The 14,765-nt window shown below is 39.9% G+C and overlaps 2 protein-coding genes across 4 annotated transcripts; one reads left to right on the top strand and one right to left on the bottom strand.

Moving 5' to 3' along the window:
- The first annotated feature begins 201 nt into the window (after nt 1-201).
- On the top strand, nt 202-3,808 carry LOC144567263 (putative L-cysteine desulfhydrase 1). Its single transcript, XM_078317356.1, has 3 exons — nt 202-969; nt 1,237-2,022; nt 3,398-3,808. Exons 1-2 carry the CDS (start codon nt 342-344, stop codon nt 2,007-2,009), a joined length of 1,401 nt encoding a protein of 466 aa, XP_078173482.1. The 5' UTR covers nt 202-341; the 3' UTR covers nt 2,010-2,022; nt 3,398-3,808.
- A 2,291-nt stretch (nt 3,809-6,099) lies between these two features.
- Nucleotides 6,100-13,708, bottom strand: LOC144567070 (ABC transporter B family member 21-like). 3 transcript variants are annotated; one of them, XM_078317114.1, is made up of 12 exons: nt 13,642-13,708; nt 12,711-13,075; nt 12,291-12,345; nt 11,739-11,914; nt 11,186-11,407; nt 10,769-11,007; nt 9,903-10,428; nt 9,231-9,504; nt 8,294-9,135; nt 7,662-8,192; nt 7,003-7,296; nt 6,100-6,630 (listed from the first exon to the last, which is right to left on the bottom strand). In XM_078317114.1, the coding sequence occupies exons 2-12, from the start codon at nt 13,029-13,031 to the stop codon at nt 6,277-6,279; spliced, it is 3,834 nt and encodes a 1,277-aa protein (XP_078173240.1). In that variant the 5' UTR covers nt 13,032-13,075; nt 13,642-13,708; the 3' UTR covers nt 6,100-6,276. The 3 variants fall into 3 exon arrangements, with proteins under 3 accessions (XP_078173240.1, XP_078173239.1, XP_078173241.1); XM_078317113.1 differs by lacking the exon at nt 13,642-13,708 and adding an exon at nt 13,248-13,488; XM_078317115.1 differs by lacking the exons at nt 12,291-12,345; nt 13,642-13,708 and having other exon boundaries at nt 12,711-13,205.
- Nucleotides 13,709-14,765: the final 1,057 nt, after the last annotated feature.

Below are 14,765 nucleotides of genomic sequence, written 5' to 3'. Positions count from 1 at the left end.
CGTCCCAAAGAAATGCTCAAATTGTTAATTAAATTTATCCGTAAAATAAAATAAACAAATAAATCAAATCAGAGGAGAACTAGCAAACGGAAAAGCAAAAACCCTATTTCAGTTCCAGTTACCCTGCCATCTGAAAACCGTGCAATCCCAATCCCAATCCCAACTCCAATATCTCTCTCTCTTTCTCTTTGTTCATCCACAGTCAGATTGAGTGATTGTTTGATTGGGCATGCCGCCTCCTCCCTCGCCTGTCCCAATCCCAACTCCAATCTCGCAAAGAAAGAAAATGATCCAATTGAATTGAAGTGAGGTGGTGACTTGAGATAAGACCTCTGTATCAAATGGAACCCTATACTCCGCCTCATGAACCCTCCGCCTCTGTCGACGACAAGCCCAGTCCCTCCACCAACGGACACTGCGCGCCGGATCTGAACGGGGCCCACTCACTCCCCCTGGCCAAACGGCCTCGGCATGGGGTGTGCCTGGCATCGGAGTTCGCGCACCACGAGGCAGGGGTCGTGCGGCTGAACAACGGTAGCTTTGGGTCGTGCCCAGCATCGGTGCTCCGGGCGCAGGGAGAGTTCCAGCGGCTGTTCCTAGCCCAGCCGGACGCCTTCTACTTCAATACGCTGCAGCCAGCGCTGGAGAAGTCGCGCCGGGCACTGATGCCCTTCATTGGCCTCAAGGAATCAGAGTCATCAGCGGAAGTGGCACTGGTGGACAATGCGACGACCGCGGCAGCCATTGTGCTGCAGCACATGGCCTGGCAGTTCACCGAGGGGACCTTCCACAAAGGCGACGTCGTGCTCATGCTGCACTATGCTTATGGTGCTGTCAAGAAGTCTATCCATGCGTATGCCGCCCGTGCCGGTGCCCATGTCATTGAGGTCCCCCTCCCATTCCCCCTCTCCTCCCCTGATGACATCATCCGCGAGTTTCGCAACTCCCTCCAGCTTGGCAACTCTAATGGTTTATTTTTATTCTGTTTCTTCTTTATATCATATTTCTACTTGTGCTTATTAGCTCTGTAAATATGGCTTCCTGGTTATATCCAAACTTACCAGTATCACTTAGGTAATTCATTCCTTCTAGTCCTCTAGTCCTGGTCCCTCTCTTCCATCTGGCAATTGCTTGTTTCATGGTTGCCTGTGATAGTATCTCATGTACTGCATATCAATTGCCAGTTTGCCTTCTACTCACTTTTATATTGATTGTCAACTGCTACATTTTTCCCAGGTCGGCGTGTCCGTATGGCAGTGATCGACCACATCACCTCCATGCCTTGTGTGGTAGTCCCTGTCCGCGAGCTGGTCCAGATCTGCCGTGAGGAAGGAGTCGACCAGGTCTTCGTTGACGGGGCCCACGCCATCGGCAATGTGGAAGTGGACGTGGAGGCCATCGGAGCTGATTTCTATACCAGTAACCTGCACAAGTGGTTCTTCTGCCCGCCAGCTGTTGCCTTCCTTCACTCCTGCAAGGGCAGATCCAACAGCCTCCACCACCCTGTCGTCTCTCATGAGTATGGCAACGGTCTGCCCATGGAATCTGGCTGGATTGGGACCCGGGACTACAGTGCCCAGCTTGTGGTCCCCGATGCGATCAACTTTGTGAATAAGTTTGAGGGCGGGATCGAAGGCATCCGTAAGAGGAACCATGAGAAGGTGGTGGAAATGGGGAGAATGCTAGCGCAAGCATGGGGCACTGACCTGGGGGCCCCTCCTGAGATGAGCGGGAGCATGGTCATGGTTGGCTTGCCGGGATGCCTGGGAATCTGCTCCGACTCTGATGCAATGAAGCTGCGGGGACTGCTGAGGGAGGAGTACAAAGTGGAGGTACCCATTTATTATAACTCCAGGAGGGTGGAGGCTGGAGAAGAAGGGCCCACACGCGTCACTGGGTATGCCAGAATTTCATACCAGGTGTATAATGTGGAGGCCGAGTACTTTGTGCTCAGAGATGCCATCACCAAGCTTGTAAGCAATGGCTTCAATTGTGCCATGCTTAGTTAAACTTCAACGCAAGGTTCTACCCTCCCCCCCCCCCCTCTCTCTCTCTCTCACGCACACACACAGTTTCTTGAATTGCATATGATTTTACTTATCCATTAGTTCTTGTTGCACACTTGAAACTCAAATGTGTAATTTTGAAAATTACAATTTGTGGGGCTAATTGTCATAAATTTTGTTTTTTTAAGTTTTGTGCTTTGAGAGGTTGCATTTGAATGGCATTATCCCAAAATTATTTGTTTTGTAATCAAAGCTGTATTAGGGTTGATATGGCAAATAAGAAAAGCTTCTGCATGTCAATCTTTCGTGCTGGTTACAAAATAATGTTTGTAACCCTTTTAGAATATTATATTATAATTGACAGCAATTGGGGTCAGTCTTGTCTTAGATGATTGCATAAATTACAGTTTTCCTAATCAGAAGACATGAAATAGTAATTGAAAATTCAAGTAAACAAAAGGAATACTTAAAATGAAGTTATTTAGACATCTATTACTTATCTAGATGCACACTCTACTAAACTACTTATTATTGATTGGCTAATTATGTGACCACTTTTGTTTGGTTAATGGATTATCCTCAAGACAATTATTGTTGTTCCATTTTTCGTGTCCTTTGTCTTTCAGACTTCGTAACTATAACCCAGAATTACATGGCCATTCTGGAAACAAATTTGTTTCAAAAAATAAAAATAAAAATTATCATTTGAAAATTGAAATTGAAAAAAATATGAAAATAAACAAGATCAGAGTTATGGAAGTCCGGTCAAGGGCGGGCTGGACCTACAAGTACGACCTAGTTCGGCCACAATTACAAGTTTAAGGTGAGTGCACAGGTTGAAAAAACCATGACCGGATTTTGAAAGTCCGGCATCTGATAGGAGGCGGGGTTTTGAAAGTCTGGTCTTTTCTTTGTTTCCAAAATACTCAATTTCAATTCTTAAATGCTAAGTTTGATTTTTTTTTTTTTTTTCATACAATTTTTTTTTCCTGACTATTCTTTTTTTCTGGGGTTAACGGCCACCAAATATCCCGAACTTTTCATACATCCCATCTTTCTTTTCTGAAAGGAAAAGAAAGGCAAGAGCGAATTTAAAAAATGAAAAGGCAAAAAGAGAGATTTCTTCTAGCAAATAACCCCCTAGAAGTTGTACTTATCTGACAATCAATCTAGTCCAACTTGGTCATCCATGTATGTCGATGAAGTCATTCTTTAACATGTTAGCAGGTTCCTCTACCTTCTACTTTGTTCCCTTGCATGAACTTATTTAAGTTAGGTTGAAATGCACTTTGGCACTGCAAGATCACATCTAGATTAATTGGCAGTTCAAGTTGGTGAAATTGATAATTATGTCGTCAATTGTTTTATTGTGATTGTTGTTATTGTTGCAGTTTGAAGCTTCAGTATGTAGGTGTCAGTTCGTCTGTGCAGCATGAGATGTGCTTCTTCCTTTCTGCCTTTAGATAAAAATAGGTGTCGTACTTTTATTTGTAGAATTAATCTTGTCTCATAAGATGCCAATGCAGCTCAAGTTATTCTGCTTAGAACTGACCCTCGTTCTCAATAAAATAAATAAAAGACTGGCATTTTTATTCCCTTTTCCTTTTTCTTCTCTTTTTTTTTATTTTTTCTTCTCTTTTCTGGACTGTAAGAGTTTTATACACTTAACTTTTGTTTAGATTAATTCAAGTATTAGCACTAAGCTCACAAATGTGTCAGCTTGAGTAGCCTTTGAATTGTTTTGCTTAAATGCCAGAGTCTGTCTTGGATGGACTCCAGATGGTTTTTACATATTTTCCTACCTTATAGTTTTCTCTTCTGTTTTTCTTTTACACTCTATTTTATGCTTACAAGACTATAAATTAAGGTGGAATTTAATCTGAAGTAAGAACAATAAATTTCTTGGAATATAATAGGGACTAGTTTGCAAAATTTCAATTCTCGGCAGCTGCTGTAAAGTGCCCAAGGGCAATGAGCTACTGTATGTCTGTATCTGGGTAAAAAGGGCATTTGAAGGGATTATGGTATTTTACTGGTAAATTGGCGTAGATGGGAGGGAAATAGCAAATATGGCCTTCTAAAATGTGGTTTCTTTTGCAAATGTAACCTATGTAACTTTTTGGTTTAATGAGAAGGATGGCCTACGGGCTTTGAAGATTTAAAAATAAAATAAAAAATAAAACAAAAAATAAAAACAAGATACCATTGCTTCATTTGCAAAATTGCACATGAATAATTGCCATCATATTGTCAAGCATCGCATTGGTTCGCCGAGGTAAGGTAGGCCCAATATGTTATAAACGAACCAGCCCAATAAAGGCTCGCAAATGCGTAAGCAATGAATCAAGTTGCTAAGGTTTTGCTAATTAATTTGGGTCATTTGGGATTTTTAAACCCGTTTGACTGTAACAATTAAGATAAACATCCTGGTACCAATACATTGGTACCGATACTGCTTGACAAGTTCATTTCTCATATGCTACATTGGTACCGATACTGCTTGACAAGTTATTTTCTTATATGCATGCTTGATATCTGTTTCGCCTTGCTGCTTGCTTTCTTTGTAATAATTGGAGTGTTCTCATGAAATTGTTGGCACAGTTGTTAGTGCCTTTTGCTGTTTTTATTAGTACTATGGCACATAACTTGGTTTCTATGCTAATGCTGTTCAACTGGCATGGGGTCTATGCCTTTTTTTTTTGTTGGGTTTTAGGTATGGATGTACTTGTGTTTTGTCTAGGATCGATGATGTGTTAAATAATTACGACTAAAACCTTGATATTTCTTCTTGATGGGCCAGTCTTGGAGTTCAGTATCTGGTTAAGGATTTCGAATGTGTTGCTGAGACCGATACGTGCTCCGGGTTTCTCTTGGGTAGTTTTCAATTTTTTTATTTTTTTTTTTTTCCTTTGGACATTGTATAGCTACTTTTATTTATATAATGGAAGGGCATTATGCCTATTTTTCAAGGAAAAAAATTGCAATTATCTAAGAGAAGTGTTTTTGTGAAATTCTTAATCTGTAATACTTTCAGCGTGGTTGATTCCCATGGTAGTCTAGCAATGTATGATTAATACCTATTATAATACTAAGTTTGTGCATCTAATACATTTTGCTGGGTACTTACCATCTTAGGTCGTTTATGTAGTATTTATCTTCTGAAATATCAATCAAGCAATTAAAAAAGAGGGAAAATTTCCAGTATATCCATATAAATTTTTAAAATAGCCATTTTCTCCATAAAAACACCATAATATCCAATATACCCACAAAAATTTAACATAATTTCTTTTAACCCTTTTAATTATTTAACGTTTTATTTAATTATTTTAAAAATTACATTGACCAAACTGCCCTTCAATTTGAACTGGAGATATCGTCTCCTTCCTATACCTCACGTCTAATGTTTTCTCCTAATCGTTAACTCCTTTTATTCATTGAACTACAGTTGAATTAGCATGGTGTATTGTATAATATTACCCTACTAATTGATTTAGGAGGGTGTAACAGATCTATGTCTCAGAACAAAAGAATTTGGAATTGTCTTCGCTCTTTAATTTTCTTTTTTGCTCTTTTAGCTCTTATAACATGTTTGATTTGGTCTCAGAGAAAGAATGCTCTATATTCCTTTTCTCCTGTACTCTTGTAGAACCTGTATGGCAGCTGAAAAACCGCAAATGGGCTCGGCTTCCATGCATTTGCCCAAGAGACGTCGATTTTCTGGAACTGGAGAAGAAAAAATAAGGAGGTCGCTGCATCAATAAATCCGATACATTGATTTTCTCTGTTCATTGATACTTGGGTATTGTCTCTGTTTTGTCCATTCAACAAAGTATTAGTATTATAGTCTATTTATCAAATTATGTGCTCATGTCATTGATATACATAACTCCGTTGATTAGAAATAATATTAGGTTAATCAGAACTTGTTCCAGAAAATTATTCCAGAAAAAATACACCTACTTGAAAATCTTAAAATAATGTTCTGTACCTACTTGAAAATAGTAATCTACATAATTAATAGAAAAAAAATTGAAATTAAGGATTATGCTGATGTATGTAATTGCTCATCGCTACTGTATGTACAGACAACTATTCATCTTAAAAATTTATTACCTTGTAAAGATTAGTTTTATCTTTTGGTGAGCAACCTTTGCTCTCCAAGCAAATTGTTCCAATAATAAATGTCACCTTTATATATCATACAAGTAATTTAGTATCCTAAAACTTTACAATTTTTTCTCAGGACTGGAAAAATAAGCAGCATGGGCTATGATGTGTCCTTGGAGTGAAGCGCAACCAAGGACGCATAAGCCCCATCCTTTATGCCGATCAGTGTGTCGTGCTTCCCCTTCTCTACAATCACCCCATTCTTGACAACTGCAATCACATTGGCATTTTTTATAGTTGAAAGTCGGTGGGCCACCACCACGGTCGTACGGTTGACCATAACACGATCCAACGCATCTTGCACCACGCGCTCAGACTCTGCATCGAGTGCACTAGTTGCCTCATCCAGTAGAAGGATTCTGGGGTTTTTTACTATGGCGCGTGCAATTGCGACACGCTGCTTCTGGCCACCTGACAGCTGGGCCCCACGCTCTCCTACCAACGTGTCATATCCCTACAGTTAAGACAAACAATCTTTTCTTTTAGTTATATATTTCAGACAAATTTTCAATGTCATAATAAGTGGGATGGTAGTTCAGAATTATAACAAAGAGCGTTTTACTAAGATTTTGGAATAGGGGATTTTTGGGATTGTGTACAGGGATACTTGTACGGTATTTCACTTTAGGTAGGGTAACCTTTTTAGGTCCTGTGAGACAGTGAGAGGTCTAATTATCTCTCCTGATTTGTATTTGTGAGAACCATTGTCGACAAAGCCCCATGTCAGCTATAAGTACCCCATCAACAACCAAACTAATTAAAAACACCAATAGAGAACAAAAAAAAGTGCCACTGATTTTGCGTTAAATATAAATCGAAAACTAACTTGGTGCAAGCTGCTGATGAACTTGTGAGCATTTGCCCGCTCAGCAGCAGATGTGATCTCAGATTCAGTGGCGTTCCCCTCCTTGCCATAAGCAATGTTGGATCGAATCGTGTCATTAAAGAGAGCAGGCTCTTGGCTAACTAGCCCCATCTGTTTTCTCAGCCACCTGACCTGGAATTTCTGTATCTCGGCCCCATCTAGCAAAATGTGTCCCATGTCAGGGTCATAAAATCTCTGCAGGAGAGCGATGGCTGTCGATTTTCCACTTCCACTTTCCCCCACGAGCGCTACTGTCTGGATAATCAATCAAATAGAATGTTTGCATAATCAAATCAAAGACTCAAGTACAATTGTCACAAAACCTTCCCAGGAAAGAGAAGTACAACAAATTGAAGTAAAATTTAAATATCTACCAATTCCCCTTCCCCCTCGCTCTATTCAGGCTCTGTTTTGAAGCCAAGATTTAACTGAGGCCTTAATACACAGTGCAAATTATGCCATACCTGAGGTCTTTACCAACATATATGTACCAGTCAAAACAACAGTCTCTTGTTTCACAAATTAACCCACAGGTCAACAGCATTTTTGCAAGAGAATAGCTTGTGACAGGGTAGGGTATAAAGTAAATGCAACATGAGTGCAATGAAGGAAATGCAAACCTGTCCAGAATGTATAGACAAACAGAGGTCCCGAAAGATTTGAATATCTGGACGAGTAGGGTATCTGAAGCTGACGTGGCGGAACTCTATGCTGCCCCTGACATTTTCCAAGGTGAGGCCACTATCATCACTTGGATCTATCCTTGATTTTCGGTCTATTATTGCAAAGATTGAGGCTGCAGCCCCTTTGGCTTTGGATGAATCCAATGTCAGAGAACTTGACTGCGACACCCCTATTGCTGCCATTGCAAGTGCAAGGAATACTCGAAATACTTTGGGAAAGGTGGTTTTCCCTTCTTCAACAAGACGGGCCCCGGCATAAAAGCTGGTGGCGTAGACACAAAACAGCAAGAAGAAGGAAACCCCAAAGCCGAAGCCACTGATGATGCCCTGTCTGATGCCGGCTCGCATCGGTCCCTCACACTTCCTCTGGTAGAGCTGCATCACCTTCTCCTCTGCACAGAATGATGCCACTGTTCGTATACTGCTCACCGCGTCATTTGCCACTTGACTTGCTTCCTCGTACATTATCTGTTAGTTCATCACCATCATAATTTAATCTAGGATTTTACTTGCAGTATACATATGAATTATGTATTCAACAAATGTAAAAGCACTGTAAAGATGGATACCTTAGCATCAGCACTAAAACCAGCCATAAATTTCATCTGGATAAATCCATTCATGCCAATTAGTGGAATTAAAGCCAATATAATCAGCGCCAACTCCCAATTAGAGACAAACGCAATCACTAGCCCCGCAACCAGAGTTGCAGTATTCTGTACCATCAACGAAAGAGCATCGCCAACAAGTCCCCTAACCTTTGCTGCATCGGCTGACAATCGTGCCCCGATGGCACCACTGGAGTTATCAGGGTCGTCAAACCACCTAATCTCCATATTTACCACCTTCTCAAATGTCATCATTCTAATCCTCTTTATCAAGCTGGACCCGGCCACAGCAAAGAAGTACGAACTAGCTGGGAGTGCGAAAAATGACACAGCACCAAAAGCTAGAAACATGCATGACCAAAAATTGGACTCGGTTTTCAATTTATGGGGTGGTTGATAAAATGCACTTATGACATTGGACAATAATATAGAAAACACAGGGAAAACAATTCCGCCAATAACTGACGCAATGCAACCAAACACAAGGAAAGGGATTTCGGGTTTGTTTAAACTCGCAAGGCGGGACATGGAGACATCCTGTGGGGACTCCATAGAGATATCTGATGTGCTGTCTTGGAGGTCGATGCCAACTGGAAGCGCAAATGGTACTGAGAAGGAATGGTGGCTACTGTTCTCACGTGACATGCGCCGGCTTGGAGAGGGATGAATGGACGATGATTGCTGCTTACTAGACCGGCGGCTGTCTGGCTTTTCGCGGTCTGTTTCTTTATGGCTCTGTTCCTGTAGACGGGTCAGCTGGGTGTAGGCTCCTTCAGGGTCCTTTAGGAGCTCTGAATGTGACCCTGAACAAAGTGAAAGAATTTACCATGAATTGTGGTTCCAATTCAGGGGATGCAATTAATAAGCTTAACAAAATGACAGCTAAATCAAGCAGTACCTTTCTCAACGATGGCGCCTCTGTGTATCACAGCAATTGTATCAGCATTTCTGACAGTGCTCAGCCGATGTGCAACTACAACTGTTGTTCGGTTGCTCATGACTCGATCGAGAGCCTCTTGCACTATCCTTTCAGACTCTGCATCAAGAGCACTTGTGGCCTCATCAAGAAGAAGTATTCTCGGGTCTTTCAGAATTGCCCTGGCAATTGCTATCCTCTGCTTCTGACCTCCTGACAACTGGGTCCCATGCTCCCCAACTGAAGTGTCAAACCCCTGAGTGTTTTAGCAATGTTAGTTTCTGTCATTATGATTTGATTTGGATTACCCAACAAAGTTCAAATATTTCCTAAGGGAAAACGAAGAAACATCTTAGCAAGAGTAAGAAGTAAAAACTGAATGAAAGCCGAAAAATATTTTTTTTTTCTTTTGTAACTCACTATCCATACTCAATCCATAAAAAAAAAAAAATTGTCACGTCACATGTGGGACCTTCAAAAATTCCTTTTCTCTAGAAGTCACTCAGTTGAACATTTTTAGGACATTCAATAAACAAGCTTCTTCTTTTTTATGTGAGAAGCAGTTTGTTTCACACGAATATCAAGGAGCATTAAATCCGAAACAAAGTTCGTAAAAATTGGTTTCTCAGGGTTATAAACATATATTTTCCTTACCTTGGGCATTTTGTCAATAAACTTGGCAGCATTGGCAAGCTCGGCAGCAGCTCTAATCTCCTGAACGGTGGCATCATCCTTTCCATACGCAATGTTATCTCTGATTGTACCGGCAAAAAGCACTGGCTCCTGGCTAACAAGCCCGATCTTCCCTCTTATCCACCTTAGCTGAAACTCCCTCAAATCAACACCATCAATCAGCACCTCTCCTGCTTGTGGGTCATAAAATCGCTCAATCAAGCTTACAACCGTGGATTTACCACTCCCACTCTGTCCAACGAGTGCTACGGTGGTCCCACTAGATATTGAGAGGGAAAAGCCTTTAAATATTAGCTCGTGGGGTCTTGTCGGGTATGAGAAGTACACATCGCAGAATTCTATGTCACCTCTTATGTCATCCAGTTTCTTCCCTTTCACACTGTACGAGTCTATGTAAGGTTTTCGGTTAATTGTCTCAAACATTTTGTATGCAGCTGCCTGACCTGCCGCAAATGACTTGAGGCATGGAGATCCCTGGCCTAATGACCTGAAAATTGAAATAAATATAGTTAATTTGTGATACTATCAGTAACATCTACATTAATTAATTATAGCACTGATATAATTGTAGTAAAATTCTTGAAATCATTGGATGCATGATTTTAACCACGTCTCAAAGACTCAGACAAAATAACTGTGTGATGCTGCGAGAACTCATTTTCTTTCTCAATGGGTAAAAGAAGTTTTGCTTTGAGAATGCAGATTAAACACAAGAAAATCAAAATGGTCCGAGGGCAAATTTCCAGATTATTAAAAGCTTGTGATGTATGTAAATTGTATGTATTATTACCCCAATTCAAATGTAATACGCAAGAGAAGAAACTCACAAAGAACCAGTGAGAACTGCAAAGATGACATTCATAACCTTAGCCCCGGTATAGCCTCTCTCAAGGATAAGCTTAGCACCGTACCATATACCCAAGGAGTATCCACAAAACATGAGAAGCATTACCGTACCCATGCCGAGTCCGGCTGCCAGACCCTCTTTTACCCCCGTTTTATAAGCACTTTTTAGTGACTTGTCATACTTCTCAACTGCTTGTTTTTCTCCGGTAAATGAGGCAACCTGATACATAATTTTTATTTGCATAAATGATGCCGGGCTCTTTCAAAAAGTAATTATCATCATTACCAACCAATGATTGTTGGTATAGCACTTTGGTCCTTCCATTTTATTGTTTAACAAAAGGCACATGCATGAATCTTACAATCTAATCCACCTCAAAAAAAAAAAGGAATCTTACAGTTCTAATCGAACCAATAGTCTGCTCGACAACAACTGATGCTTCTGCATAGGCTGCTTGACCAAGTGATGCCATTTTGGCAACTACTGTAGACATGACAGCGCCAGCGAGCACTAGAGGTGGTATTGTTGATAGCATCACAAGTGTCAGGAGCCATCCTTGAACAAAAGCTACAATGAAGCCTCCAAAAAATGTCGTCACCAACTGTATGAACTTCCCCACCTGATTTGAAAAAAAATAAACATGTGAAGTTATATTTGACCCGAGACAGAAATAAAGTTAAAAATAAATAAAATTGACCATTAAAATATCATGTTGTTACCAAATTAAGCCGTAAAAATTTATTCATCATACGGCAATTCTTGAAAGGAGCACCTTTTACTAGTTTGCTGGTATACTGCATACTTTTTTAGCTTAATTTGTTATTTATTTACTTTGTTATTGCTCGATTTCTTTTCTTCTGGAACCTTGCCATGCTATACAAACCATCAGACCAGAGAAGTAGCCCGAATAACAAGATAAAAAAAAAAAAAAGGTGTATTTAAGAACATACCTTTTCTCCCATGGCATCTTGAATTAGAACAGTATCGCCAGACATCCTCCCGACTACCTCTCCAGTGTTCGTGTACTTATCGAAGAACGCAATTTCCTGTCTTAATATAGTTTTCAAGTACAAACTCCTTATTCTTGCTGCTTGTCTCTCTCCCGTTGCCATCCAACAAGTAACCTCTGTTTACAGCACAAATTAAATTGGCAAGTGGGGGAAAAAACTCAGTACAAGTTGACAAAGGGCAAAAAAAGGAAAACCAGCCCTTAATTGAACTTGTGGCAATAGTAAAGGAAAATATTTCTACTGTTGAGATCAGACTTCTATATATGGATGGTCTACATTAAGAACCTCAATAAGCTCATCAGTGGTGTGGATCAAAACTGTCCATTGACCATTGGAAGGATCAGACTTGAATAGGAGCACCTTTATTCAAGGTGAGCCTTGTAGCAGATACAGTCATACAGACCCATAGAAGAATTTGAAAGATTGACATGGTATGTGAAATTGACTTGAGCCAAAGCAATAATTAAAAAAAAAAAAAAAAAATGGACTTACGAAAGAAGGATGCAACGGCGGACCCGACAGCTAGATATATGAATTGGAGAGCAACCTGAATTCATTCCAAAAATAAAACAAGCAAATGGATTATCCCCCTTTCTTGTGATACCAAAAACCCACAAGGATTAATCAAAAAAAAAAAAAACCCACAAGGACAACTTTTACTACTCTTTTTTACTTTTGAGATGCATATATTATTATTAATAGTTTTTTCAACCAAGCATCCATCAGACAATGTTTTACAACATTACCTTGGTAAACTTGTTACTCAAAGATCAATCCAGATTAAATGAGGAAGTATAATTTTCAATAAACACACCAATAGAAGGTACAAGAATAGTGTCAGATATTTGATTTTTTTTTTTTTTCAAAAAAATAAAGAGAAAAAAAAATAGAGAGAAAGGATATATATATTACCTTGGCAACCCGGTTAACCACTTCATGTTGGCTCAGGGCACCTCCAAAGGCATCAATCAAATTGCCAAAGAGAACGGTCATGAGCGGCAGCGCGGCCCCATTAGCAATGGAGCCGACCGTACCGAGTAGCATCAGTACCACATCCTTGGAATCCGCAAATGCGAACAACTTATAAAACGGTACAGTGTACCCGCTGCTACTTTCCTCCTCTTGCTCTTGCTCGTGACCATGGCCATGATGGCCTGACTTGTTTGGATTGCTCGAAGAGGCGAGCGGTGAGGAGCTCAATTCGAGAGCAGCATCCCCATTGCTTCTATCCATGGCTCTATAGTCTTCCTCCCTTAGTTTCTTCCTTACTCCATACTCTGTTTTTCAGTTACAGGGAACAAAACTGGGTGAGAGATTTACTTGTATTTTAAAGAGCAAAACAAGGAGGTCTGTTTCAGATAAAGGGGAGGTCTTTTTCAGACAAACATATGAAGGGAGAGAGAAGGAAGAGAGGGAATAGAGAAAGAGAGGTGCTACAGCTATACATACCAAAAAGCAATGAATGGGCATGGCGGCGTTGTCAGTACAGTTGGAATCCACAAAATAATAGAGAACTAAACCAAAAAAGAAAGGCCAAAAGAGAAGGAATGGACTTAATGGAGGTGGATAAAAGTGAAAAAATTTAACTTTAGGTTGGGCAAGTGCTATGTACTGGGTCTGGGAATAATACTAAACATAAATAAAGTTGGTGATTAAAGAATGAAAGATAGAATGTGGGAGATGACGATGCGCGCAGAGCATATAGACTTATGAGCAGCCATATTGCATATATAGTGCAACGAATGGAATTGAAGGTTAGGTGCGCGGTTAAACTCACCATTAGAGGTAACGAGTTACTTTGGAGAGGTTAAAAGTGTGAAAAATTGATACCAGATGCGGCTACCTAGAAATGGGAAGTGTATAGTAGAATAGCAAAGCGGTTGGGGCGATTCATTTAATAAAATAAATAAATAGCGAATGGTAGAGCAAAGGGAAAATAAATAAAGGGCAGATAATTATACGTACAACAAAATTATAAGAGGCGAAAGCGAGGTGGAATAATTGATGATGAAATTATGGCGAGATAAATACCCTTCATGCCCTGCTTGCTTGCTTCCGGGATAAGCAGTCTTTTCTTGGTCTTATTTCTCTTGGACCACTGTCGGACACTTTATCATGAGATCTTTTGTGGCCATTTTTTTCTACCACTAGACCGACAGTATGTAATGTCGTTGCTAGTTAAAAATTTATAGGTTGGTGCTTACTTTGCTCGTGACCGACTTTGCAAACATCTGAATTATTTATTATCGGAACAGTTCCGAATAAAACAATGAAGCATCTACTCTTATTATAAACTATATCCATATTATATTCTTTCTCAGAATCGTCTGTTGTCGCAGAAAATCCTCAAGAGGTCTACTTCGCTGCTCACTGTTCTGGTCAGAACTTGTTTAGTTTTGAGAGAGATTAGGCTCTACCAATGTGGCAATGCCTTTTTCCGTTTTAGTAAGAGGGGTGATTTCTATAGATAGATTGGCTGAAATAGCACAAGCATCCCATGTAGGTTTTTATTTCTTAATTCTCATTATCAGTTTTTTAAGTTACTGGTAAGAACTTTGTAATTTTCATTACTGTCTTTTACTTTACTGATAGGATTTTTGTAATATGAACTCCTTTCCTTTAAGGATAAATATAATCACGCCCAACGGTCCAAGACTCCAAGGGCTTTTCCTCAAAAAAAAAAAAAAAAAAAAAAACTTCGCTGCTGTTATATGTCAGTCATACATCATCTTCCTCTGTCCGTATCCGTATGACATGATAACATTATATAATACAAATATAATATTTATTTATCCATGTATATAATCTAATAGGATAGAATATATATAGATTAATCAATAAAACACATGATGGAAATGCGAAGAGTGGTCTCTTTAGCGGGGAAAAGGAAGAAAACGACTCTGACTGCCCTACTCATTCGTCTTGCTGTCTATTTTTTTAAAAAGTAACCTCGTTATAGGCAAAAAG

The sequence above is a fragment of the Carex rostrata genome, chromosome 16 (genome assembly GCF_964058835.1).
Source record: "Carex rostrata chromosome 16, lpCarRost1.2, whole genome shotgun sequence".
NCBI classification, from domain to species: Eukaryota; Viridiplantae; Streptophyta; class Magnoliopsida; order Poales; family Cyperaceae; genus Carex; species Carex rostrata.
Note: the sequence above shows the minus strand (reverse complement) of the source record. Positions and strands in the feature narration are given on the sequence as shown.